The sequence below is a fragment of the Scleropages formosus genome, chromosome 7 (genome assembly GCF_900964775.1).
Source record: "Scleropages formosus chromosome 7, fSclFor1.1, whole genome shotgun sequence".
Lineage (NCBI taxonomy): Eukaryota > Metazoa > Chordata > Actinopteri > Osteoglossiformes > Osteoglossidae > Scleropages > Scleropages formosus.
In genome coordinates, this window is record NC_041812.1 from 3036893 (window position 1) to 3062774 (window position 25882).

Sequence of the window (25882 nt, forward strand, 5' to 3'; positions counted from 1 at the left end):
TAAATTAATAATTGCCAGCCCTGGTTACAGCCTGGTGCGTATGAAGCTATTTCCTTCGTAGTTCATAAAGGAAAGTTAGCTGGATTACCGGTGTGCAGCGGAGCACAAACTGTACTCTGGTTCGCTTATAACCTTCAGTTGGCCTTTGCTGGGAGCTGTCCGAGCGCACACATTGTGCTCATGGTGTGTGTTTTAGTAATTCTTTAATTTGGGTGCGGATTCCCAGCATTCCCAGCGGGGAGCCATCGGGTGCGCCAACGGGCCCGGGGGCGCGCCGTGCCGTCAATTCATTTCGGGGACGTGCTGGAGCTTCTCGCAAAGTGTTGGAGATTCTATTCAGTGTGCTCTCATGTTGGTGAAGTATCGATCACATGACCTTTGTTGTGCGTGATGTGTTCTGATGAAGCACGTATGTAAATAAATGTTCTCCCCTTCCGGTTTAAGCAAACCGATGGTGTGAACGTGTACTTTGTTACCTCCGTTAAGTATAATCTATTTACCACTTCTCAAACGCAGAGATGGCTGCGCCAACACAAAGAAAGAAAAAGGAAAAGGAAAAGAAATCTAAATAAATAAAACAAACAAGAAAAGAAAGAAAGAAAGAAAGTAGGAAGAAATTAAAACGCATGCGCAAGGCACTTCCAGCAAAATGAAAAAACACCTGAATTAAGTTCTCTCTCTCTCTCACACACTCACACACACACCTTATGGTTTACCCATGGGTCGATGGATGCTGATGATGAGCCGACGCTGCCCTCCGAGCCCGGGGCAGTCCGAGCTCGTGGAAGGGGGCGTGGCAGGCGCGCGCCCCGCCGAGTCAAGTGGCGCGGGAGTGCGCGCGTCTCCGCGAGAAGGCGCGTTTCTCCACGCTCTCCCGTCGCCTGAAGACGGATCGGCGCGACGTGCAGAAGCGGGATTTTAAAGCGGACAGAATGGAGCTGAACGGCAGCGCCGGGAAACAAGGTGAGCGAAGCCGAGTCGAGTCACACGGCGCCGCCAGGTTGATAAGATAGACAGCGAGAGTGTGTGTGTGCGCGCACGCTCGCTCCGGAGTTTGCGGGGTGTGTGACAGCGCCGTGATTCTGTTCTTTTTATCACTATCATTTCGTTCTGTGAATGGGAGCCGTGACCTGTTTTTACAGTGTGTTAATTTCTCTCCGCAAAGACGCACCGGCGATACTCAGCTGTTCAGACAGTCGGTGTTGCAGTTGTATATAATCAAGGCCAACTTTTTTTTTTCTTTTCTATTCTGCTTCAGGATCGCATTAAATTTATTATTTTTTGTTTTTAAACGAATTTCTTGGAAAAATGGTGCCGGGAGTCGCGCTGCGGGGAGACGGTCTCGCGCCGGTCGGGTTTCCTCTTGCTAACCGTATTAAAATGGCTAAAATCTCGATTAAGGAATAGTATCCGGGTAAACTCATGTAAGATACTAGTTACGATGAAGCTTAATCCGAGAGATGTCTTGGGGTGGATTCCTAGGACCGCCGTCCGAGTTCAGACAGGAATTTTTTACCCTGATTTATCACAGTGACGATGCACTTTATCGATCTCCAGGGTGAATGATGCTGCCTAAACAAAACTAATTTATATCACAGCGATACAAACTACATGAAGATGGTGAAACCGATGAAGAAAGCGCTTCGTCTCTCTCACATACACACCAGGGTGTTGAAACTGGCATCATCAGAAAATTCCGAGGTCGCTCTTTGTACCAGCAAAACGTGTTTTATTTGCTCTGACTTAAAACTGGTCTTGAAAGTTTTAAGAATGAATCCCGTAGTTTCTTCTGTTGGCGCAGCCATCTCTGCGTTTGAGAAGTGGTAAATAGATTATACTTAACGGAGGTAACAAAGTACACGCTCACACCATCGGTTTGCTTAAACCGGAAGGGGAGAACATTTATTTACATACGTGCTTCATCAGAACACATCACGCACAACAAAGGTCATGTGATCGATACTTCACCAACATGAGAGCACACTGAATAGAATCTCCAACATCTTCACTCTCCCGCAGTCCAGTACTCGAGCGCAGCAGTGAGTGATCTGATCGATCATTGGAAATAACCGCTGTTCATTATTTCACTAAAACTAAGAGGTGCGCGGTGTTTGCTGACCTCGCCGTGAGAAATGACGAGTCAGAAAAAGTGTTGAACGCAGCATTTTAAGAAAAATGTGCCAAAACCTGTTTGTAGCGGAGTAAAAAAGGAGTTCGGGGAGGGGAAGCGACCGCACGTGGAAGACGTTTGGGCTGCAGTGCACTGCTGCTTTACTGCACAGTCATCATCATCATCCTCATGACCGTAAACGGCAGCTGCGCTCAGGACCCGCTGCTCCAAACCCAGTTGTTGGTGGGATTTACGACCAAGACTCCGCAGGTCTTTCTGTAATTTTACAACCGGCAGCTCCGCATTTTGACAGCGCGCTGACGTCATAGGGAGCCAGCGCTCCGGGACGCAAGCAAGCAGGAGGCGCACGTGCTCCTCGCGGTGTCATCGTGGAGCAAAACTGAGATCTCTGGCTCGTAGCCTTGAGCGCTTTTTTCCAGGCGTGTGTGTGTAAAAGTGAGAAATATGAGCGGTCCACGTGTCCACAGTGTGATCGCTCTTCGGCCTCCAACCATCACCTCACCAGGCTTTGCTGCTGAGACTTGACCTTCTTTGATCACAAGAATTTCACCCTTAGCCCCACGTAATCATTGTGGTATGTTTTTACTCTTTCCCATTTCCAACTCTATCAAAGTTGAATGTTCTTTTGAAGCGTTCCTTAAAATAATTATTAAAGGGTTAATTATGCGTTATTCACTGTCATATACTTAGTTTTGCGTTCCCTCATAATTCCAAGGTTTCTCGACACTGGGCAGCTGCGAATATTTTCGTTTGTCTAATATTTACTCCACGTAAACACTGTAATTTAAAGTTAATATTAATGTATAGAGTCAAAGTTTTCAGACCCCTCTTTTTCTAAATTTGTTGTAGGTGTATTTCAAGATGGATTGATTCTCCTTTCCATTAATAAATGACAAAGTGAAAACACCTTTGGAATTGTTTGTAAATATATTAAGCAAAAAAATTAAAATCTGATTTGCATACGTATTCAGACCCTTTACTGTGACGTTCCAAAATGAGCTCAGATGCATTTGTTTTGTCCAATAATTGCTGTGATGTCTCTAGAATTTGGAGTGAACCTGTGGCAAAGTGACTTGATTGGACTAGATGCTAGAAAGGCTCACATCTGTCTTCATAAGGTCCTGCAGTTAATGTACCAGAGTAAAATCTAAGCCATGGAGTTCTATGAACTCTCTCTAGACATCTAAGATATGATTGTGTACATATAGTACATAAACTTGGAAAAGGGTATTAAAGGGTATTAAAAATTGCCAGTGTATTGAAGGCTCACTGAAGCCTCCACCACTGTCAAATGGAAGAAGTGTAGAACCACCAATACTCCTACTGGTGCTGGCCATCTGTCCAAATTTGGTATTTTGGCAAGAAGCATTCTGGTCAGGGAGGTGACCAAGAACCCAATGGTCATTCTAACAAAGTTCAGAGCTCTTGTGTACACATAAGAGAACCTGCCAAAAAGACAACCATCTCTGCAGTGCTCTATGATGGAGTAGCTAAACAGAAGCCATTCATTAGTAAAAGTTAAATGACAGCCTAGGTAGAGTTTGCCAGATGTAATGTAAAGAATTCTTAGTGCTTGGAGAAAGGTTCTCTAGTCAGATAAAACCAGTTTAATTCTTTGGCTTGTATCCCAAACTTCATGTCTGGTAAAAGCCTGGTACCACTCAACACCTAAAACATTCCCTACAGTGAAGTATGGTGGTGGCAGCATCATGCACTGGGGATGTTTCTCAGCAGCAGGGGCTAGTAGACTGGTCAGTAATGAGGGAGTGACAAATGGGGAGTTTCTTGAGAAAAAGCTGCTCCAGAACCCTCAGAACGTTGGACAAAGCGAAGAATTTCCTTTTAGTATGACAACAGTCCAAAGGAGAAATACTTTCTGAAGGCACTCAGTACCATCTTAAAACGGTCCTAAACAACCCATGACATAAACATTGAGGCTACAAGAGCAATACAGATAGAAATGCCATAAATGTTGGTATAGCCAATAGGCTGGCATTTAACAGCAAAGGGGTCTGGATATGAATATACTTGCTAGTCACTCAAACTGTGACTCCCAATTACTTTTTTGAGGACAAATGTGTTTCAACACAGAGATTAAGTAATGTGACATTTCCAGGCTTCCGTCAAATGCACGCAGCTGTGCAGTTTACTTTTTCTTTCCTTTCCGCAGTTTGTCAATGAGCCACAAGGAGGCGCAATAACACAATTCCCACCACAACGTGGGACTTGTCTACTTCGGTGTTTCTCACCAGGGATTTAACCGCAGCTGATGACATAAAATACCTTACTGTAGGATGCAAGACCATCTTAAAGTACTTTAAAACAACTTCAATGCGGTAATCACTATAAGCTATGAATATAGTGCTGCTTGAAAGTATGTGAACCCTGTAGGGTTGGTCATTATTTTAATAAACTTTTAAAATCTAAATCTTAAACTTGCCAGTGACTGATTTATGCATCTGATTCTACTTACCTACTTGATTTAACCGATGCAACTTAGGGTTAACTCACTTTTACACATGCACTACTTGTGTGTTTCTACTACACAAATGATTTCCTCTAAAGTAACATTTGGAATTGGTCATTACACACCTTTTATGTTGCATGAGACCAATACACTAGAATTAGATATACTGGAATAATGCATAAAACATCTTCACAGAGGCTGCCGATGTTGAGTATTTTCGATATACAATATATTGATAAAATGCAAAGGAACACTTTCAGTCACATTGAAACACACAATCTCTTTTGCCCTGAGCATCCACATGCCATTAGTCACATTAGGGTTGGAATACTTATCTGCTAATCCTGAGGGGTGTACCAAAGTGGGTGTGTCCTATAGACTTCTGATGATGCAACTGAAGTCCTGCTGGAACCGGAGACTCTAGGGAAAAAAAATTAAGAATTCAGCCGAAAGAAGGTTTGTTCTCTCAAGGTCTGTGGAGATAGACATCATCTTTGATCAGTGTTTAAATGTCTGGAGGGTATAACTTTTTTTTTAAAAAAAAAATTGACTTAATTGAACAGGACACACGAGTGCAAATACAAATCTGTAACGTAATTTGCGCCATTCAGAGTGTTATGTGGATATCAGTGTGTATTTACTCTTGTAGGAGAAGAAAAGTGGTTAAAATAGCTGTGTTGTGGGATTTTGCCTCTTCCAGCCTAGAAGGGGCACTCCAGGAAGTCGCTGCTCATCATGTTCATGTGCCTTTATTGTCGCAGGATGCTTTTCATATGTCCCAAGTTAAAGAGTTGTAATGAGGAGGGTCCAGCAGGCTTACTTGGAAGCATTGGGGTTGGTGTCTGTTTCCATGTGACGGCCACTAAACACTGGAGGGGGTGTGTGTATCTCTACTAAACTTTCCAAAGGCTCTTCTACAAAATGACAGATTTTAAATGCTGCCACCACACCATAATTGAGGGAGCAGCGAAACAAATATTTTCATTAAAAGCCTGGGTGAGTCCAGTTTTATAACCGTAACATGGACTAAAAAAGTGCGTATACTAAAACGGCAAATTACGGGGCCCTTTTTTTAAAATAAGACACGGCAGAAAACATTGAACATTGTGACAGACGGTTAAAGTGTGTAATGTTACATCGCTGTCCACTTACTGTTTAGGGTGACCAGTTCACCTGAGGGGTCTTTGGGATTAAAAGCCCCACTGAATATGTATGTGTTTGACCTTGAAGTACGAAGGAGCTCAGCCCTGACTGAACAAGTCGTGCACGTCGAGGTAATTCTGTTATTGTACTGTTAACTAATGTTAATTATTTTGAGGAAATCGCGTCAATTTTAATGGGATTTTAAGCATAAATCTGTGTCACTTTCGGTGCTTCAGGAAAGCGACGGTTAACGTCTTACGACGCAAGACTGGTTCGCCTCACACGAAGGGATTTTCAGGAGCGCGTCACGTTCGCGAAGCGGGAGGGAAAAGTTTGTTTTGTTCAACTCTGACTAAACTTTCACAGCGATGCGCTACCGCGGCGTCTTATTCCGACTTATGAAACGTGAGAGGCCGCGCTCGCGGCGGACAGTAAACGGTGTGTAACCCGAAGGCGCGGCGCGAGGACACGCCTCCGCTCGAGCAGAGCGCGGCAGGAATGGAGCACGTCGCGCGCCCTCTGAGTCCGCCCGCGAGCCGCTTCCTCTCAAGAAAACTTCCAAGCCGAGCTGGGCTGCGTGTATCTGTGTGAGTGAATGTGGCGGGGGAAAGAGCTCCAGCATGATGCAGTGTTTACGGAGAGAGCCGAAGAGGAGCCGCTCCGACGAGCTGGTGTACGAGGCGCACCGCAAGGCGGCGGCGAGCGAGAACGGGAGGCTGATCGGTGAGCGAGCGCCGCGAGACCCCCCTCCCGCCCCGCTGAACTTGGCGGGAGGCGCGTGACGACGGAGCGAGTCCGCGACGAATAAACCGGAGCCGCAGAAGAAGTTCCTGGCGAACAAACTCGGTCCCCGGGCCGGGGAGGGTCTGTGTCCGCGCCGCGCCGCGCCGCGCCGCGCCGCTCCGCTCCCCCGACCCGGGGATTCGAACCCTTTCGGTGATGCGCGCCCTGGCGCGGTGTGTAAACCCGGCGCGAACCTTCAGCAAACATTTGCACTGCCTGTCACGGTTTGGCGAAGCGCACCAAGATGTCGAACTTTCCCGAACAAAATGACCTAAAAACTGTGTGGCGCGTCATTTCTCCAAAATTAATCAGCCTCGTGTTGTGCTGAACGCGACACGATTTTGTCTTCGGAATGGTGGAAAATGAGTTTTATTAGATTCTTCCCATTCTCTTTAAATAGACATGAATAAAAAAATGGGTGTTTTTTTTCCAAGACTTTCTTTTACTAGTTTCTACGACAACCGCCTCCCCCCCCCCCCCAGGAGCATATGGAACAGCAGTGTTTGTTCGGAAGGTGTGTGTAGCTCGGGGGTGGGGTTGGCTGGGCTCCTATACTTTGACGTTGCGGATTAATGCAGATGTCAGAGTGACACCAAATTGAACTGAAACTTTATTAATATTTTTTTAAATGAGCTCCTGTAATTGTTTGTGGAGCTGTGTGTAAAGGTACCTGCAAGGACACATTTCTGCAAAATAAAACCCTGTCATTTTAGTGATATATTATGGGGTGTTATATTATGCCCCATAATATTATGGAAGAGCTGGTAGTGTAGTGGTTAGAGTTACTGGCTTTAGCTCAGAAGGTTGCAGGTTCAATCCCTCCTCTGCAGGCTGTGGTACCCTTGAGCAAAGTACTTACCTGGAATTGCTCCAGTAAAAATTACCCAGCTGTATAAAGGGGTGAATAACTGTAAGCTTGTAATAATTGTAAGTTGCTTTGGAGAAAAGCATCAGCTAAATGAATTAATATAAATAGTATCACTGTTCCTCTGTTCAGTGGAAATCTCTGAATGGCTCCAAAACACTCAAAGTGGGAGCAGGAACCTGTTCCAAAGCTCTGTGTAATGTGCCCAAATTCTGCTTTGTTGCATTGAAGACGACACAAAGTACCTGCCAAAGGCTTTAAACGCATGACTTCCCACGGGAAACGACCCTATGAGTTTCCTTCACTTGGATGGCATTAGATCCCTTCCGACTGTGATCTTTTGGTTCTCTTGTAGGACTTTGCATTTTTTGGTGTCACACAGCATCTAATTTTGATATTGAATTTCACTCAGTTTCCAGCACCTCAGGGGTGTTGTGGCGACTGTAGAATCAGGAGGCTTTGCAGTTCAGACCTGCTGGATTACTTACTAGATTAGTGCTTTTACACTATGAGTAAAGTGTCTTTTGTGAGGTTTTAATTATGGTAACAATGGGGTAACACCAGGTGACTCCTGGGCTACTTGTTTCCCACCAAGTCCTGAATGCTCCCCATCGCCATGGATACCTGGGTACCATCCTGTGTAACCTCATTCCCTGGGCAGGAAGGCACTTTGACTCTGGATTTGAGCCCCAAGAGAGTCCTCTTGGGGGGGGGGTGTGGTGGCACAGTGGGTTTGGCCGGGTCCCGCTCTCAGGTGGGTCTGGGGTTCGAGTCCCGCTTGGGGTGCCTTGCAATGGACTGGCGTCCTGTCCTGGGTGTGTCCCCTCCCCCTCCAGCCCTGCGCCCTGTGTTGCCGGGTTAGGCTCCAGTTTGCCAAGACCCCGCTTGGGACAAGCAGTTTGACTGTGTTTGTGAGTTCTCTTGGCTTTGCTAGTGGAATAGTTTTGGCGGAAAAAGGCCTGTTTTTCAGTTGCCACCAAGAGAATGTAGAGAGGCATTCGTTGCAGATTTGATGTGATTTAAAGACAAATTTAGATGGCATTGCTCTTTGGCCATTCAACGTCATGTAACAAGGAGGGATTGTGACTGTGGTCTAGGGAGAAGAGGGGAAAACCACCGCTCGGCCGCTGTTCACAAAGGAGACGTTGGTTTCGCTCCATGGACTCTTGCCGATTTCTTGTGACTGCAGGAATTTTGGGAAGGGGTCCATAATTTGCATATTGTTTACTGAGAATTCCGGCACACAGCAGTTCTGTTCTTTCTGCAAACAAACATCTGAGACTGATTAAAGATGGCGTTCAAGATCTTAACAGAAGCACATCGTAGTAAAGGTTGCTGAGATTGGGGAATCGAGAGTGTATGTCAACAACCTCGGTGTTCCAGAAACGCCTTTCCGCATTCCATGGAACAAGGTGGGACTATGGATTCTGCCCGTAACCCTAAAGTGCTTAGAAAAGAGCTCCTTGTTTAGATGGTCCTTGCTGACAAACCCTGGGTGCTGAGGGGGCAGGGTTGTCACACAGAACTATGAATGATTTTTCAGTCTCTGGGAATCGAAATATTTAAAAACGATAAGACACTGTATCAAGTCCAGTCTGTGTAGCCCACTTATGGGGTAGTGCTTGGACACACAGTACAATAGGGAGAGCCTTGGCATCTCCTGCCTGTAACGTCTGGCACGGTCATGGTTGAGATGGGATCCATCCCATCTGCTGGGTACACTTTGTATGCATTTACTGTGTTTCTCAGAAATCAAACCGCAAAGTGTCTCCTCTGTTTGCCCAACTTTCAGATGTTGTTTTCGTGGCGAAAGTTCGAAAAGCTTATCTACTGTATGTGATGGTGCGGTGTGACCTTGCCTTGAGTAATGGTGGACAGCAATGAGTAAACTGCTTGAGTAACGTGGACAGCTGGTAGCGTAGTGGATAGAGCCGTTGCCTTCGCATCTAAAGGTCGCAGGTTCGCCAGCTTGAGTCATTGCGCAATATGTTTACATGATGGAGTTTGCCATGTCAAAGCAGCTCCGTATGTTTATTTCATGCTAATGCATGACAGTTGAATAATAAAAGATCCCCACTAATCAATGAATAAACATCACTGTTTGGTCATCTAGTGTGTGTTGGTGGTTGTACCTGTTTCCGTGGTCATTTAAACCAGTTTAACAAGGCACAAATGAACTTTTTTCCCCTTAATACAGCGTGTTTCAGCACGTTCCGCTGAGATCCGGGCTGTGCCGTTTTTTTTCTTTTTTCTTTAATTTACCAGAATAACAAAAAACACATGTAGGTTCCCCCTCCCCAACAGCTATGCTGCGAGGACACAAACACAGCCTCAGGACATTGGCAGGGTCTTGTGAAATGTCCCCTGTGTTCTTAATGTGCCCACGCCCTACGACGGAGAGGCTCGCGCCACTCTGCAGAATGTGGCGTTATCCCATCTCGGAACCCGAACTTCTCGAGCCGCTGATCTCCCCTCGTCTGCTCGGAGGAATAAGCTGCTATGTGCTCGCATGTCTGAAATACCCAGCAGCCCTCTCGCAGGTCGGGCCTGTGATCCAATAAGGCTTTTTGCTTGAATACGTTTAATTTAATTATTTTACCCATTTCTTTCCTTATGAGCTTTAATGTGTCTCTCATTTGAGCATCTACATGAGTAATGAATCACTCTTCCTTGCACCCGGACCATTTCCTTCTACTGTTAACAGACTTTGGATCCCACCTCCTCTGAGTCTCAGTGCTGTGCCATGCAGACAGCACTCTGGGGAGTGTTAACCAGGGAAATATACAGTTGGGAAATATGTTAAAAAATACATTTAAAAGTTGGTTTATTGTAAATTGCCTGTTAGTTTCATTTTCTAATACACGTCTGAGTGAAAACATCCTGCGTTTCTATGTCCTACTGTTTTGCCAGAGGCAAAAGGAAAGCACACGGTGGAGGAAAACATTAGAGATGGACCACCTTTGTTCAACTCACTTCCAGTGTTCACAGCTCAGAGGAGTTCCAAGGAAATAAAATGTTTAAATGAAAAGTCTGAACTATAGCCTCATTAAAGATATTACATAACCTAAATAGCCTTACCCAAAAATCAGTTGAAGGACATTTTATTAATTGTGCGTATAAAGAAATAAAGTGGTTATGTGCATGAACTGGTCAACAGCAGTGTGGCAGTATAGAGATGAGATGTATTTATTATTTTCAGTAATTTCATACAAGTTTTAAGATACACTGCAGTGTAGTGGCATCCTGTCCAGGGTGCACCCAGTCTCACTCCCTGTTTCTGGGATGACCCTTAATTGAACAAGTGATCATTGATACCGCTATCAGAAAGTACAGAGATCTGTGTATTACTCATCTTTTACTGATTGCAACTTGCAGGCAAACATGACTTTGGAATTGTTTGTAACTTGGAAAAAAAATATAAATTTATTCCCTGCTCGCATAATATTAACATCATTGTGGTTTTAAGTATGAATGCTGAGTTAAGGGAGTTACCTTGCTTGCTTTATGATGTCATCTCTCTCTCTTAGGCTTGGAAGGGGATGCTGACCTCCAGTTTCTGCTTGCGGGGGGGGAGCTCCTGAAGGTGCGCTCCAACTCCTGGAAGAAGAATCGCACCTTCAAGCTGCAGGAGGACTGCAGAACCATATGGCAGGAGTCCCGTAAAGCCATGAGGTCCAGCCAAACATGTAAGTGTTTTGCTCTCCCGTTTTAAACTGGATCTGAAACAAGCCTTGAATGTGTAGAAAAAGGAACTGAAACACGACTCATTGCACAAAAATAAGAGAAGTGCGTTACATGTGGCAGCAGGACATGGGTTCGATCCCCACTCAGTCTGTGTGGCGTTTACATGTTCTCCCTGTGTGTGTGGGGGTTTCCTCCCACAGTCCAAAGACATGCTGTTCAGGTTCACCCATAGTGTGTGAGTGCGGAGAGAGAGTGTGTGTGTGTTCCACTGATGTATGGGTGAGTGACCCAGTGCAAGTAGTGTATCTAGCAGTGTAAGTCACCATGGTGAATAAGGTGTGTGGACTGATAACACTACATAGAGTTCATTGGAAGTCGCTTTGGACAAAAGTGTCTGCTAAGTAAATGTAAGGTGCTTAATCTGATTTGTTTCAGGCATCCATGTAAGCAGGAGTAAAAACTTTTTGAACTACAATCAAGTTGCATATTTTTGTCTAAGCAACTCAAATTAGTCTCTTAAGAGAGCCCTTAAAAGAAAGACAGCAGGTGTGGTTGTGGGGGGGGCGGGTATATATCTGCATGCGCGCACACACACACACACACACACACACAAACAAACATACTAGTACCCAAGTTCTTGTGGTGGGTCAGACACTCAAGTTTGGAAGTGTGTTGTTATGAACGCAGCTCCCACCTCCAGCTGGCCTCTTTGCTCTGCAGTCACACAAGACGAGCCCATTGGACCATCCCCAACCGTGCCTCACTGGGCCATTGGCTCTGACTTTGGGTGGAGTGGAAACAATGGAAGCTTCGCTGAGGGAAAACAAACATGTTTGTCTTTATCTCTCTGGCCCAGTCCAGCTTCCCTCTCCCAGGGCTCCGCCCACCGCTTGGCTTCCTCCCGTGTGTTTCCGTCCCCCCGCCCTTCATCGCCCTCTCTGCGGTGTCCCGGCCAGGAGAGGGGTCGCCTGGCTGTGCTTATCAGGCCTAGTTTATCTGTGCACGGCTACATCTGGTGCTCCGCAGGGCCGTTGCGCTTGCGGGGGCAGGACGAGGGCCTGGGATCGCGGCCCCTCGGCTCGGGAATGCAGATGTCGGGAAGGCGCGGCTTGTTTGGAGGCCTTGGCACGGTCCTTGTTTACTGTGGGCGTGACACGGATTGGACGCCACAGCAGCACAGCGAGGGAATGAAAACAAGACGGCGCAATTTTAGGCATATTTCTGGGCTGGAGGAAATGGACCTGTCTGTTGTTTTTCCTGCTCCTCTTCACACATGGAGCAGCTCTGAATACTAACGCGTTCAGAACATGCGCCTCGGTATCCCACTGTGAAAGTGGGACTTGAAAGCGGGCTGGATAGCCAAGGCGTCCTGCGCAGCGAGACCCCGAGAGGCAACGCTGCTGCTAGGATCACAGGCACGATACACAGCTCCCCAAACACACACCGGAGACAATTTCCGAACGGTTCCAGCACTGAGAATTGGATGCGCGCAGCATGTGGTTCGAGGACTCCGGTGTATCACGGCTCCAAGCGCCGTCTGAAAAGCAGTCCACAGCTATGTTGTCACATTTACCATGAAACGTAACGAATTTTAAACAAGTCTTTCCGCAGCGTATAGATGAGGATTTTATCCGAATTTGGAAGCAGTAGACAGGTCGGGCTCTCGGCTCTCCATTACAGACGATGCTGCTTGAGAGTATGAGAACCTTTTAAGCAATTAGATTCCCTTAGTTTAACACAAAGTGGCTATTTAATGAAAAGCATTCTTACGTGACATAACAGGTGTGTAATGACCAATTCCGTGTTTGTTGGAAATTGTGTGTGTGTGTGTGTGTGTGAGAGATAGAAAGATGCAAGTAGTGCAGGTTTAAAAAGCGAAGCCCAAGGTTTCATTGATTAAACCAAGTTAAGTAGAATCAAGTGTGTAAATGATTTTTTTTTAAGTTTACTCTAAGATTTAACATTCAGATGTTTTTTAATATTTTATACAAGAGTAATGACTATCACTGTAGGGTTCACATACTTTCAAGCAGCATTGTCATTAAAGTCCACTTCCCAGTTGTTGGCTGCTTCATGTTTTGCTGTTCTGTGTTTTGTTTTACAGTGTCTAACATAGTGGGTTTTGTCACGTACCTTTGGCACTCTGGTGGCAGTAAAACTTGTACTTTGAAACCTCTCCTGTGTGTTCAGTCATGCCACTTGGCAGAGCTCTGTAGGTGGTGGCTGATGCTTGATTTCGCTCTGAAAAAAGCGGTCATGCATTCGACGAGAGCGATGAGGGTGAAAATGCTGTCTGCCCTTGATCATTTTGGTAACTGTAAATGGAGACATTTGAAAACAAAGTCCAAGCTTCTAATGTTCTCCTAAGGGAAGTGCTGTTTGGCTGAAGACCTTCCTCACTGAGCCTCGCAGAAGATGGTGAGGATTTCATCACCCCTTGGCCTGCGCTCGTTTGACCTTGTGTTGATGCAACGATGAATCCGGCATGTCTCCCTGGAGCAAAAACCAAGGCATACGTGACGCACGCTGGAAAAGACACGAGAATAACGTGAGAGAACGGGAATTGTGGGACCAAAACTATTCGGCGCACAGTAACATCTGGCAAGCGGGGAACGGCAGCAGTGGCTCCCTGTGTGTGAACGGCGGTCGGACGCGAGGATGACTTCTCGCCGAGCTCTGCGGTGTTTGAATAGGGAAGCACCTTTGGCCCTGGCTGCCTGCCAAGCCAATGGGATGAGGGGGTTATGTCATCGGTGGGGCCTCACTTAAACTTCCGCGTATTATGCCTGAGAACAATGGTCCTGGCCCCTAGGCGACTCGCCGGCCAGGATGTTAACGTGTATCTCGCAAACGTTCACACCAGACACGCTCGTTGTGTTTGATTGACAGCAGCTCCGTGCTCAAACTGCTTGGGTTCCCCAACTGTCTTCAAATCTTGGACAGTTTTCTGACGTTTGGGTTTTTCCTTAATTTCCATTCATCTATGTTTTGCAGAATATTCATATTTTGAACACATCTCATATTACAGCAAGGTAATTGAATGACTGTGAGTGAAGGAAGAAATGGCTTTGGTCTTGAAAGGTTTGCTGGGGGTCCTTTTGGGTTTTTTGCAACGCTCCAATTTTCAGTGGCATCACTTTAGATGTCTGAACACTTTGTCGAACGAAAGCACTTGAATCCAGCTTTACTAAGACTGTGATTCCAACTATTCTCAAAGCATAACTCATTTAAAGGTAAAACACGGAGGCTCTGGGTTATGGCTACGCTGTGGTGGAACGACCTCCCCCTCTCACTCAGAACTGCTGAATCTCTGTCCACATTTAAAAAGGACCTGAAAACTCACTTCACCAATGATCTCTTTACTTTACGTAAAGTGTAAATGATCATGCCTGGATAAACCTTTACACAGCTACTCCTGTAATGTAACGTAAATGTTTGTATTCATCTCAAAAAAAAAAAAAAATAAGGTGAACAGGAATTGTGGATATTCTGAAGTTTTATGCAGCTACTCATGTGATGAACACTGGTTCATATGGTGAAAGAAATTAACTGTACTTAATCACACATCTGCATCGAAGTGTCTTTCTGCTAATGTAATGAACACATTGTACACACACGCACACACACACTTTCGGAACCGCTTGTCCCATACGGGGTCACGGGGAACGGGAGCCTACCCAGTAACACGGCGTATGGCCAGAAGGGGAGGGGACACACCCAGGACGGGACGCCAGTCCGCCGCAAGGCACCCCAAGCGGGACTCGAGCCCCAGACCTACCGGAGAGCAGGACCCGGTCCAACCCACTGTGCCACTGCGCCCCCTGAACACATTGTATTTTCTATGAAATGTGTGTTGCTTTGGAGAAAAGTATCTACTAAATCAATAAATATAAATTTAAAAAAGAGAGATTTCTCAAACTCAGAACCAAACTGTGTACAAAGTACAATTTGGAGTAATGTGATATAAAATGGTAACTAGATGATAATGCGAAATGTTAAATATTAAAAGTAACTTGGTTCAACCTTTCTGTGAACCATCAGCAAAGAACCCTCTGCGAGGTCATGGACAATTCCCTGCAGTAAACTTTTGTCCATGTACAATCAAGGGTGCGGCTTTATTTGATGAACTAATAATTAGCTAAATCAAGCTACAGCACTGCCATTATGACCGTGTTTGCTTTCTGGCTGTTGCAGGGCGGTCAGGTGACCCCTGTATTGTGCCTTCGGTGAAAATGCATTTAGTCCAAATTTAGCGAATGCAAACGATACGAAGGAAGACTGACTTGTGATTTTATGACGTTGTAAAAGGTGGTACCTGGAAATATCACAGCAGCAATAATCTTTTTGTTGCCATCATATTTTCATATATTACTGCCACAATCACATAAACATATCTTGTTGGAGCAATTTTTTTTTATTTTCAAAATTCTGAATATGTATAATTTGAGAGCTTTATGTGCAGCTGGAATAATCAATTCTAACACAAAGTAATACACAAATGTATGCCGGTCTAAGCTAAAAGTACTTTATTTCCTCCACTCCTCTATAATCATTCCTGTCCACTCCCTTTGTTATTACTGGAAACTCTCCATGTGTCCTGTCTGCTTGTACTTAATTTACATTCGCACACTTTGTGGCACTCTTGGACTTTTTTTTTTTTAATAAATTTTAACCGATTTTAATAATAGCTATTGGAACTTTCAGTGGTAAATACTCCTCCTAGTACTTACTGAACACAATGAACATATGACAGTTTGGGTGGTGATGCCATGTTAACTGATCTAGTAGGTGGAATGCTCTCGACTGATGTGGAGCGATGATCAGGGCTATTGCCTTGCAATCAAGGGACTCTGGTTCGAATCCCTACTCTTGCTGTGAGACGCATCTCTCTCGCCTCATAGAATCACTGCACATCATGCTGTTGTTTCCTGCAGTCTCCATCGATGATATCGAGGCGGTGCGGCTGGGCCGGCAGTCCGAAGGCCTTCAGAAGTATACGGAGGAAGCCCTGGAAGACCGCTGCTTCTCCATTATCTTCAAGGGCCGCCGCAAGAACCTGGATCTCATTGCCAGCTCGAAGGAGGACGCCTGCAAGTGGGTCACCAGCCTGGAGAAGGTCATCACCAACCTACGCAATCTGAGCAGCAAGCAGAAGACGGAGCAGTATCCTTCTGCCTATCTGCTGTGCTCAGGGTGGGGCAGTCGCGCCTGAGGACATGTCCCAAACACATGACCTCATCCCACGGGGATGCAATGTGCTCAAATGCTGTGTCCACATGCTTATCTGAGAGATAAGAGAGCAGGGCTTCAGATTTGGAGTCAGGAAGGTTATCTTGCTGCAAAATGGGATACATTTTCTATAATTGTGAAGCTTGACCTTGTACCACGTCCTTCTGGGTGTTGCTTTCTCAACGCTCCGTCTTCTAATCGTTAATGTAGCTTTGTGAAACTTTATACTTGATGAGTTTATTCAGGTGGGACGATGCAGTTTATGGCAGATGCAGGGGAAACTTGGAGCAGACAAGCATCAGTTTGCTCTACGTGTGCCATCCTTACATCACCACCTCAGCTGGATCTACAACTGCATGCGCAATGCTGACAAAAACAGCGACAACAAAATGAGCCTGAAGGAACTCAAGCACTTCCTGCACCAGATCAACATAGAAGTTGATGACGAATATGCTCAGATGCTCTTTGCGGTGAGGGTGCAAGCCAGCGTGGGCATGATTGGAGACCAAATGTCTCGATTCTCACATGGGGTGCTTAGCTTTTGGTTTTGCTTCACTAGGGGTAATTGAGTTACAAGTTGTCAAGCCCAAGTTGAAGCCTATGAACTCACCGTTTGCTGGAAAGCATCTTTGGTAGCATTTATCATCCTTAGGTAGTTGTCTGACACTTTTGCCCATGTTCCCGGCAGATCCCGGGATTGCTGAAGTCTTTTTGCCGATATCGGCGTGTTTTAAGGGGAATGTTGTGTGATGCTCAGAGTAAACGTAGCATAGCTTCAGCAGCGTGTTTTGGTTCATTGTACTCATGCCAGCTTTTGTCTGTTAAATCCTGTCATGCAGAAATGTGACAAGTCCAAGTCAGGACAATTGGAAGGTTCTGAAATCGAATATTTCTACAAACTTCTGACCGCGCGGGAGGAAATCGATGTCATCTATGACAAGTATGCCCAGACAAACAGACAGATGAGTGCCAAGGACCTTCTCAGCTTCCTGCAGAATGAGCAACAAGAAGGTGTTTCCTTGGATGATGCCCTGAAGCTCATAGAGAAGTATGAGGTGGACAATGCAGGTGAGGGCAATTGTCCATTTTCCTTTGTCAGTACTTCATTACTGTTAATACGCTGTTTGTTTGTTCTTTGAAGACGGAACTGGAACCAGTTTCATACTGGATATATGTACACGTTGCCGCTGTGCCCCGCTGCAGAGCAACAACATGTGTATTATCTTCCTTTTCTGGGCTTTCAGCCAAGGAGAAGCAGCAAATGACTAAGGATGGATTCCTGATGTACCTACACCAGCCGGAGGGCATGATCTTAAATCCTGCCCACAAAGATGTTTACCAGGACATGACCCAGCCCCTTAGCCATTACTTCATCTCTTCCTCTCACAACACCTACCTGATGGAGGATCAGCTGAAGGGCCCTAGCAGCACAGAGGCCTACATAAGGTGAGCAGCATCTGAATAGACCACATAACATCTCTTCCTGTTTCCAAACCTGATTTATAGAGTACATGTGGCGTACATCATGAAATACAGAGCCAGCAAATAGTTTGAAACTATTATTTTCCCCTACAAGGCATTTGGTTGCGCAGTTTAAGCTAGAAAACCATGTCTGCCCAGCTCTTCTGCAGCAGCTTCCAGAAATTTAGGACACCTCCGACCAGCTCATCCTGTACAGATGTTGCCCAGATGTATAGTACCAGTGAAAAGAGTACATGTCATCACAGCTCTTACAGAAATGTATTAATTTCTACTACTTGCTCCTCTAACATGCATTAGCAAAGGTCCCATCCTCCTCACAGCTGTTGTTCTCATCAGGGCTTTAATGAAGAGCTGCCGCTGCGTGGAGCTCGACTGCTGGGACGGGTCAGATGGCGAGCCGATCATCTACCATGGCTACACGCTCACCTCCAAGATTCTGTTCAAAGATGTCATCAAAGCTATTAAGGAGTATGCCTTTAAGGTTTGTCCTGGAAGCAGACGTGTTGTATGGGACGATGCTTGAAGGTATTTCTTCCAGTGTGTTTCAGGAGCCATGTGTTCAGAGGGCACTTTTTCTCCTCTCTCCTGCCAGACCTCGGAGTACCCGGTGATCCTCTCCCTGGAGAACCACTGCAGCCTGGAGCAACAGAAGCTCATGGCCAAACACATGACTTCCATCTTGGGTGATGCTCTGCTTGCCAAGCCCCTAGGAGATGAGATGCCCACAACTTTCCCTTCACCTGAGGTGAGCAGTTGCAGACATCCATTGTGAAGGAAATAAGTTCCATACTGTCATTGAGAATGGATACATAGGACTCAAATCAGTGGAACTTTAAAAGACTGGTGCTTGTGTTTATGGTAGGTAGGTTCCTGCTTACCATGTGACTAGATGGAAACTTCAAGAATGTTGCAGACTTGGACCGAATTTTACAACGGAAAAAAACGAGCAGGAATCGATTTCCTTTGCCAACTTTATATGGTTCAGTGGAAAGTATTTTCCACTTTCCCTTTTTCACTGTTTTTGCAGCTTTTTAATCTTCTTCTTTAAAAATCTGATTCTTTTTGTCAGTTCTAGTAATATATGAATATAGCAGAGAGAAAGTGATACAAAAACTGCATTTATGTAATTTCCTTGGTGTGGAAGATGAGAATGTGCAGTCATGAGCATGGAGAAGTAGTTGCTCCATCAGCCAGTAACTGGTCTCTCCACCTTTAGCTGCAATGACTGCAACTAAACACTTCCTGCAGCTGATGACCAGGAGCTTGAGTTGCTGTGGAGGAATTTTGACCCTCTCCTCCATGCAGGACTGCTTTAGCTCAGCAACATTTGCAGGTTTAAGAGCATGAAGAGCTCTTTCCAGGTCTCACCACAACATCTCAGTTGGATTCAGGTTAAGACTTTGACTAGGACATCACAATCCCTCCCTTCCTTTTTCAGCCATTCTGATGTTGACTTGCTTGTCTACTTGGAATCGTTATCTTGAAGCTGACGCACAAATGGGTCATGCAGCAATTCAAGTTCTACTTCTGACTCTTTAGTTCACAGAACATTTTTCCTGGAGTCTGGAGAGACATCCAGCTGTTTTTGGCAGATTGTAGGAGAGCTTTTATGTTTGCGAGCAGTGGTTTCCACCTTGCCACTCTCGTCCATCCCCTTTTTGCAGTGCCCTTCTTTATCATGGGGTCGTGAACACCGATTTGAGCAGAAGCGAGAGAGCTGCGATTTCCTAGACGTTGTCCTGGGCTTCTTCTCGAGTTCATTAATGCTCTCTACACCTGGCTAATGGAGAGACTTTGGTAGGATGGCTGCTTCTATGCACGTTTACCACTGTTGCACGTTTCCATTTGTTGACTATGGCTCTGTCCATGGTTTCATTGAGGGTCGAAGTCTTGGAGATGGCTATGCAGCCTTGTCCACCTTTTCTGCAGAGGTCTTCAGAAAGATCCTTTGAGGGTGACATGATGTGTTTCTGTAAATGTATGTTTTTCTAACTTTTGCTGCGAAGAGCTGCAAGTAGTTAAACTGTGTTGCACAGGGCTGGTCCAAATCAGGCCTCATTATATTCACAGTTGACCCCAATAACCCCTTAATTTGGCTAATTAAATTTAGGGGGCAATTAGTGTCTTGTACCTATGATTGCAATTTTCTTTCATTATCGTCAACACCAAGCAAATGTCATAATAGTAGTACAGTCACTTCTTTTAGGCTCCATTTTATATGCTGCTGCCATATATTACACACACTTATATACTGACAATTGGAAATTTGGAGCATTTTTAATGTAGTCATCTTGTATTTCCCATCAGTGTGTTGAATGACAACACTGCTGATGTTCTTTGGATACAGGTGGCCTCATAATGTACTCTACAGCTTAAAATACTTGTTTATTTTTAAATTGACAGCAGAAGTGACATCATCAACAGAACTCGTTCACTGAGCAAATGAAACATGTACTGATGCAAGTAAAAACAGCACCGGGGTGGAAGGTGACCACATTTAGCAGGAGTGGTCACGTACTCAAAGTTCCAGAAAAGGGAACAAATTCCAAAATTTGTTGTAATTGCGCTGGGGTAAATTTTAAATTTACTGTAATCAGTGAGAGGCTTTACGTAAGTCAAGCGGAAACAATTTCCGAAACATGCAAGAAGTGGGAGAAATTACTCGCAGGAAAAGTTTTGCGCTCTGGTTGGGGTTGGAAGTTACTGGAGCGGCGGAGGTATGAAGGTATGGAGGTACGGGGTGCGGGGTTTCCTCTGCAAGCGTGGACCTGTGGTCCAGAACGCCGGCCCCTACCCAGCCATAGCTGTGCTGTAATTTACTGAAGTCTTATGCCCCTGTGGGCATTTCGCTGCAGAAACTTGCCCGGTCATCTCTCGAGAACAAGAGCGGGTTTCTTGGTGGCATTCCTGGTGGGGGTGGGGGTGGGTGCTAAAACACTAACCCTAAAGCGCGAGGGAAAAGTCCACGTGACTTTCGGCAAAATATCAGGGGGCTGCTTCTACGAAGAACACAGGCGGCGAGGATTGTGAGCACATTGTTGTCATACCTTGGGCGGTACAGCTCAGCACCTTACTGCGGTATTAGCCCCGCACTGCAAAGCAAGGCATGTTACCATTCCCGGGAAAGTGTGTCCTCGCACTCCAAGCTTACACCCAGGGGGAAGGTGTAAATATACACAGGCTCTGTGTTAGAGGTCTTTTTATTCCCCGGTGTGACAAAGGCACGAGTTGAGGGCAGGGTGCCAGCGGGAAGTGGCCTCGTCCGTTTGCGCAGGAGCACTTTGAGGCAAGAAGGCCTGGAATCCATGCAGCTGCCTCCTATTTAGCCGTTTTCCTTGAGCCGGATGAGCTCAGAACGCGTGACTTAAGTAAACACTCCTGTGGGATGAAAGGCGCTGTGTTTATATTCGGTGTCTTGGAGCACCACCCAGACAAGGAAGCGCTAAAGTTCTCCAGCACGACAGCATAGTAAACATCTGTGGAATGTTACCGTCACGTGGTATTAACCTGGAGACCAATGGCTACGCTAACCATGAAGTAATTGTTTCACTTGACAGCGTTGTGTCCCATGGGTGTGGTGGGCTGCTTTCTGATGTCACATTTTCATTCATTCATTCATTCATTCATTCAGCTGATGCTTTTCTCCAGGCACTTAGTACTGAGCTACTCGCAACAGTTTACCCATTTAGTATATAGCTGGGTAATTTTTACTGTATCAGCTTGGGGTAAGTGCCTTGATTAAGACTGACAGGAACAGGGATTCAAACCAAGGTCCTTGTAATGCAAGCAGACAGCTCTAGCCGGTGCGCCACCTGCTGGCCCTACATAGCAGACAATGACACATGGCAGGCTGGAGTAGGTACTGTTAATACCAGGGTTCTATGGCAATGTTTTGGCTGCACGCACATTTCCGCCTTAATCATCCAGTTTTGTAAATATTTGATGCTTTGCTCTCCTTCAGTTAAGCGCTGAGCTCAGCAATTTCTTTCTCCAGATAATGGGAAGAGGAGCAATCGAGACCCCCCCTGAACAAGTGAAACTGTATCTTGGCGCAGCTTTCTATTGTCTCACAGGAGCTGTAGGTTTGTGACAAAGGGACCTTTGTACACAGTACAGTGAGCGAGCGTGTGTATGTATGCGTGTCTGTGTGTCATGTCACAGGAGCTGAAAGGCCGGTTCCTGATAAAGGGGAAGCGTCTGAACAAGCTGGAGGAGGCCTTCAGCCCCAGCAGCACGACGGATGAGAACGAGAGCATATCAGAGGATGACGAGGCCGCCGACATGGTGGAGGACGCGGAGAAGAAGCCGAAGGTAAGATGGGGAAGAACGTGGCAGAGACTCGATGGAGAGGAACAGGGGGATGGACACAACACAGGAGAACAGGACACAACCCCGAGTGGCTCTACAAGCAGGAGTGTGTAAGGAAGTCCAGTAAAGAATGTTCCAGTTGTGTTGTTGTCAAGTGCCCTTTAGTATCCGTCTGCCTGGAGTTCTTCCAGTTGCTAGGATACGATTGCGGTTGTAACCAATTTATATGGAAAACCGTAGAGAAGAGTTAGGGATGCTGCGCATGCTGTGTGTGATGCCAGTAATTGAGTCTGTCTGTCATTGAAAGATTTAGTCCAGCATCATATTTGCTCTATAATACAGAAGTCAAAGAAGATGAAACTGGCAAAGGAGCTTTCTGACCTTGTCATCTACTGCAAGAGCGTCCACTTCCAAGGATTCGAGCATGCGAGAGAGAGCCAGGAGTTTTACGAGATGTCCTCCTTCAAGGAGGGCAAGGCGGAGAAACTGGCGGAGGAGTCAGGTGATGCGTGGGAGTCGCGGCGCCACTTCTGGAAGGCTCGGTCCTCCACCACACAAGTGCCATGCGTAACATTCTGTAAGAGCTCCTTCGGCTGACACCTGTCTCACAAACACGTCTGCTTTACACTTGCAGCAAATGAGTTCGTTTGTCACAACGTGGACAAGCTGAGCCGGATCTACCCAGCAGGGTCCAGAGCGGACTCGTCCAACTATAATCCCGTTCCCCTGTGGACTGCTGGCTGTCAAATAGGTACGTGAGGCTTCAGTCCTCTTCCTGCTTCCACTGTATTTCTCTTACCACCACATGGAGTCCATCATTGACATTCATGAAGTCATATTGGGGAAAAAAACCCAGCAGGTGTAGAGGTGGGGGTGGGGGGCGTGTCTCCAGTATGTGTGTGACTCCTTCCTTCTAATTGACAAGTAAATAACCTGCAGGGTTTGTTACTTACCTTCTCTGGTCTCCATCCTTAGTGGCCTTGAACTTCCAGACACCCTCTGATGAGATGGACCTGAACCAGGGCTGGTTCTTGCCCAACGGTATGAGCGGCTACCTCATGAAGCCGGAGTTCCTGCGGGACCGCGCGTCTGAATTCAACCCGGTCAACCTGACAAAGGGGAAGTGGCTGCAGCACAAGACTCTCCACGTCATGGTAGGTGGTCATCCCAGGGTTGTTTATGATGGCCGTAGGAGCAGAAGTTCCGCATGACACATTGGCGCTGCGATGAGGACAATGTGTTGCGGTCATGTTTCATCAGGTCATTTCAGCCCAGCAACTGCCCAAAATTAACAAGAAAAAGGAGTCCTCCATAGTAGACCCTCTGGTGAGGGTGGAGATCCACGGCGTACCCGCTGATGCGGCCAGCAGAGAGACAGACTACATTGAGGACAACGGTAGGGGATGTCCTTCCGCTTAAGGACCAGACAGCCATGAGCAGGGAAAATAGCAAAGCGTTATGGGCACAGCCGCACGAGTGTAGTACACGTTATTGTGTTGGTAAACATCATTACACCATCTTACAGAGAATGGACTGCGATCTTCTTGTGCTTCCTGTCTCCGGAAGTATGAATTTTGCTGAATGATAGTCATTCTCTTTGCATCAGGGTTCAATCCGATGTGGAACGAAAACTTCCAGTTTGACGTCTGCGTGCCCGAACTGGCGCTGGTGCGTTTTGTGGTGGAGGACTACGATTCCACTTCTCAGAACGACCTCATTGGACAGTACACACTGCCCTTCACCAGTTTACAGAACGGTGAGTTCTCTCTCCTACAGCTGGAGGTGGGATTTGAACTGGTGACATTCTGCTCCAGAGGCAGCAGCTCTAACCACTGCAGTACCAGATGTTTACCTCTCACGTTTCGGGCACATGGTCTACATTCTGGTCAGCAGGGGCTCTCATTTCAGCCTCCATAACAGGACCGGTGCTTAATGAATGTTGTCGAGTTCCCACTTGACAAGTGTAGAGATCAGCAGAAAGTCAGGAAGCGTCTTGTCCAGAACAGCACTTCCAGGCACATGTGCTCATCGCAGCTCAGTCACTAAAGAGTTTTCAAAATGTAATGGCAGTATTACAGCCCCGGGGGCAGACGGTGTTGTTTTATCTGGGGAATTCAGAATTTATTAAACTTTCAAACGGAAGGGAAGCCGAGGGCCATCTATCCCGAGCACTCAAATTTCCTGCCTGTGTGCCGTCCAGGAAGTTGTCTAAAGCGGGATGAGCTGCTGAAGTCCTTGTGTTTTCCAGCGTGGAGGGGAATCGCAGGTCTTGCTGCGAATAACCCCAGAAGGGCCGTTTCTGGACAGACGTTCACTTGATACGTTCATAGCAGCAAAATCAGAACGGTCCAGGCTCATTTCCTTTCAGGGACTTGACCTCCCCCTCCCCCAACACTTAACATCTGCATTCCTTAAATCTCACGAACAGCTGTGATCCCTAACTGATCCCTCCTGTCGCCCCCCTCAGGATACCGACACGTCCCCCTGCTCACAAAGAACGGCGACATCATCCCCTCAGCGGCACTCTTTGTTCACATCATGGCGGTAGAGGCTGAGTAGAGCAACATCCCCCCCCCCCCGTGGCCTGCAGCAACGAAGGCCAAAGGGTGTGGACGTTGCACTCCCTCAAGAGCCAAAGTCTTAAAACGAAAATCCCGCCATCAGTCACATAACAGGACATTTTGGATTCTCTGCTTTTCCAAATCAAAGAGCAGTGCAGTGATTTAATTCATGCTAGAATCTGATATTTTTAATTTTTTTTTTTTTTTTTTTTATATAAATAAAAAGCAAGACAGTGAGCATGAGTGGTCACTTTGGTCAGAGCCACTCCAGAACAACTGACACATTGGACTGGGGGGGATTATTAAACACTCCAGTGTCTTAATGGATGAAAATGAAGATCTGTGACATCACTTCACCATCACTGAACCTTTTGGTTTCTGTGTTAATTTCTGAGCTTTATTATGAGGCAAGATAGATGTGAGCGCTGGGGCCAGTGCGCGTCCTGTGCGCATTGTACCGTTACCACGTATGACTGTGTCCCGCTCTACGATCAGTATGTTGAGGAAAGGCTGTTCTCATGCATGTTCTTGAAAAACTGAGTGCATAATTTGAACGTTGTCGCTTTGCTGTCGTAGGTGTCTACTGATCGCATGGTGTAAAGAGCGCCTCATTTTAAAATAAATGTACTCTCGAGCCATGTCCATGTCGCTACACACACTTTATCATTAGCTCAGTGACCTCGCTGCCAAAGAACAGGTGTGTGTGTGTGTGTGTCAGAATGAAACGCTGCCAATCTCTGGGACTTGCCTTTCTCTTTTGCTGTAACTTTTTTTTTTTTTTCCTTAAATTTCAGAAACCGTGGTAAAAGGTTCAATAAAGATTGCAAAAATCCCATTTCCACAGTGTCTTTCCACGTCGAATGCCCCACACACTGCAGGATGATCAGAACTCATGGTTGTTGAGTTCCTATCTCACCGGTGAGGAAAGGCAATGTTGCCCAAGCAAGTCTGTTCTCAGCAAAGCGACATTCTGTCCAGATGGTAACGTGTTGTTTTAGGTAATATTTTAGATTTACCGTGCTCTAAGTCAGTGACCATGAGCTCATCTGTGTAACCAGTAAATGCTCATAGCTGATTACTGCAGGGAGCAGAAGATCCCTAACTTCCTCCAAACACACATGGGGTGCAGCTGTTTTTTTTTTTTTTTTTTTTTTTTAAATTTAAAAAAACACAACAATGCTGCTCAATATGAAAGAGGGCGACTGAACACAAATGAGGCCGAAGCAGTG

General features: G+C 46.1%; 1 protein-coding gene across 2 annotated transcripts; it reads left to right on the plus strand.

Moving 5' to 3' along the window:
• Nucleotides 1-838: 838 nt before the first annotated feature.
• On the plus strand, nucleotides 839-25499 carry LOC108928009 (1-phosphatidylinositol 4,5-bisphosphate phosphodiesterase delta-1-like). Of its 2 annotated transcripts, none has more exons than XM_018741732.2 (15): nucleotides 839-963; nucleotides 10917-11075; nucleotides 16008-16236; nucleotides 16643-16772; nucleotides 17142-17370; nucleotides 17547-17748; nucleotides 18121-18265; nucleotides 18377-18529; nucleotides 21946-22095; nucleotides 22435-22594; nucleotides 22727-22843; nucleotides 23068-23246; nucleotides 23353-23488; nucleotides 23699-23848; nucleotides 24560-25499. In XM_018741732.2, exons 1-15 carry the CDS (start codon nucleotides 933-935, stop codon nucleotides 24649-24651), a joined length of 2262 nt encoding a protein of 753 aa, XP_018597248.2. In that variant the 5' UTR covers nucleotides 839-932; the 3' UTR covers nucleotides 24652-25499. The 2 variants fall into 2 exon arrangements, with proteins under 2 accessions (XP_018597248.2, XP_029109317.1); XM_029253484.1 differs by lacking the exon at nucleotides 839-963 and adding an exon at nucleotides 6196-6464.
• Nucleotides 25500-25882: the final 383 nt, after the last annotated feature.

Bases quoted from the DNA above. Each gene is read 5' to 3' on its own strand.
- LOC108928009 (XM_029253484.1), top strand. From the start codon at position 6,362: ATGATGCAGTGTTTACGGAGAGAGCCGAAGAGGAGCCGCTCCGACGAG. The intron at 18,266-18,376 runs GTTTGTCCTGGA...CTCTCCTGCCAG, and splicing joins TTAAGGAGTATGCCTTTAAG to ACCTCGGAGTACCCGGTGAT. The intron at 22,595-22,726 runs GTGATGCGTGGG...TTACACTTGCAG, and splicing joins GAAACTGGCGGAGGAGTCAG to CAAATGAGTTCGTTTGTCAC.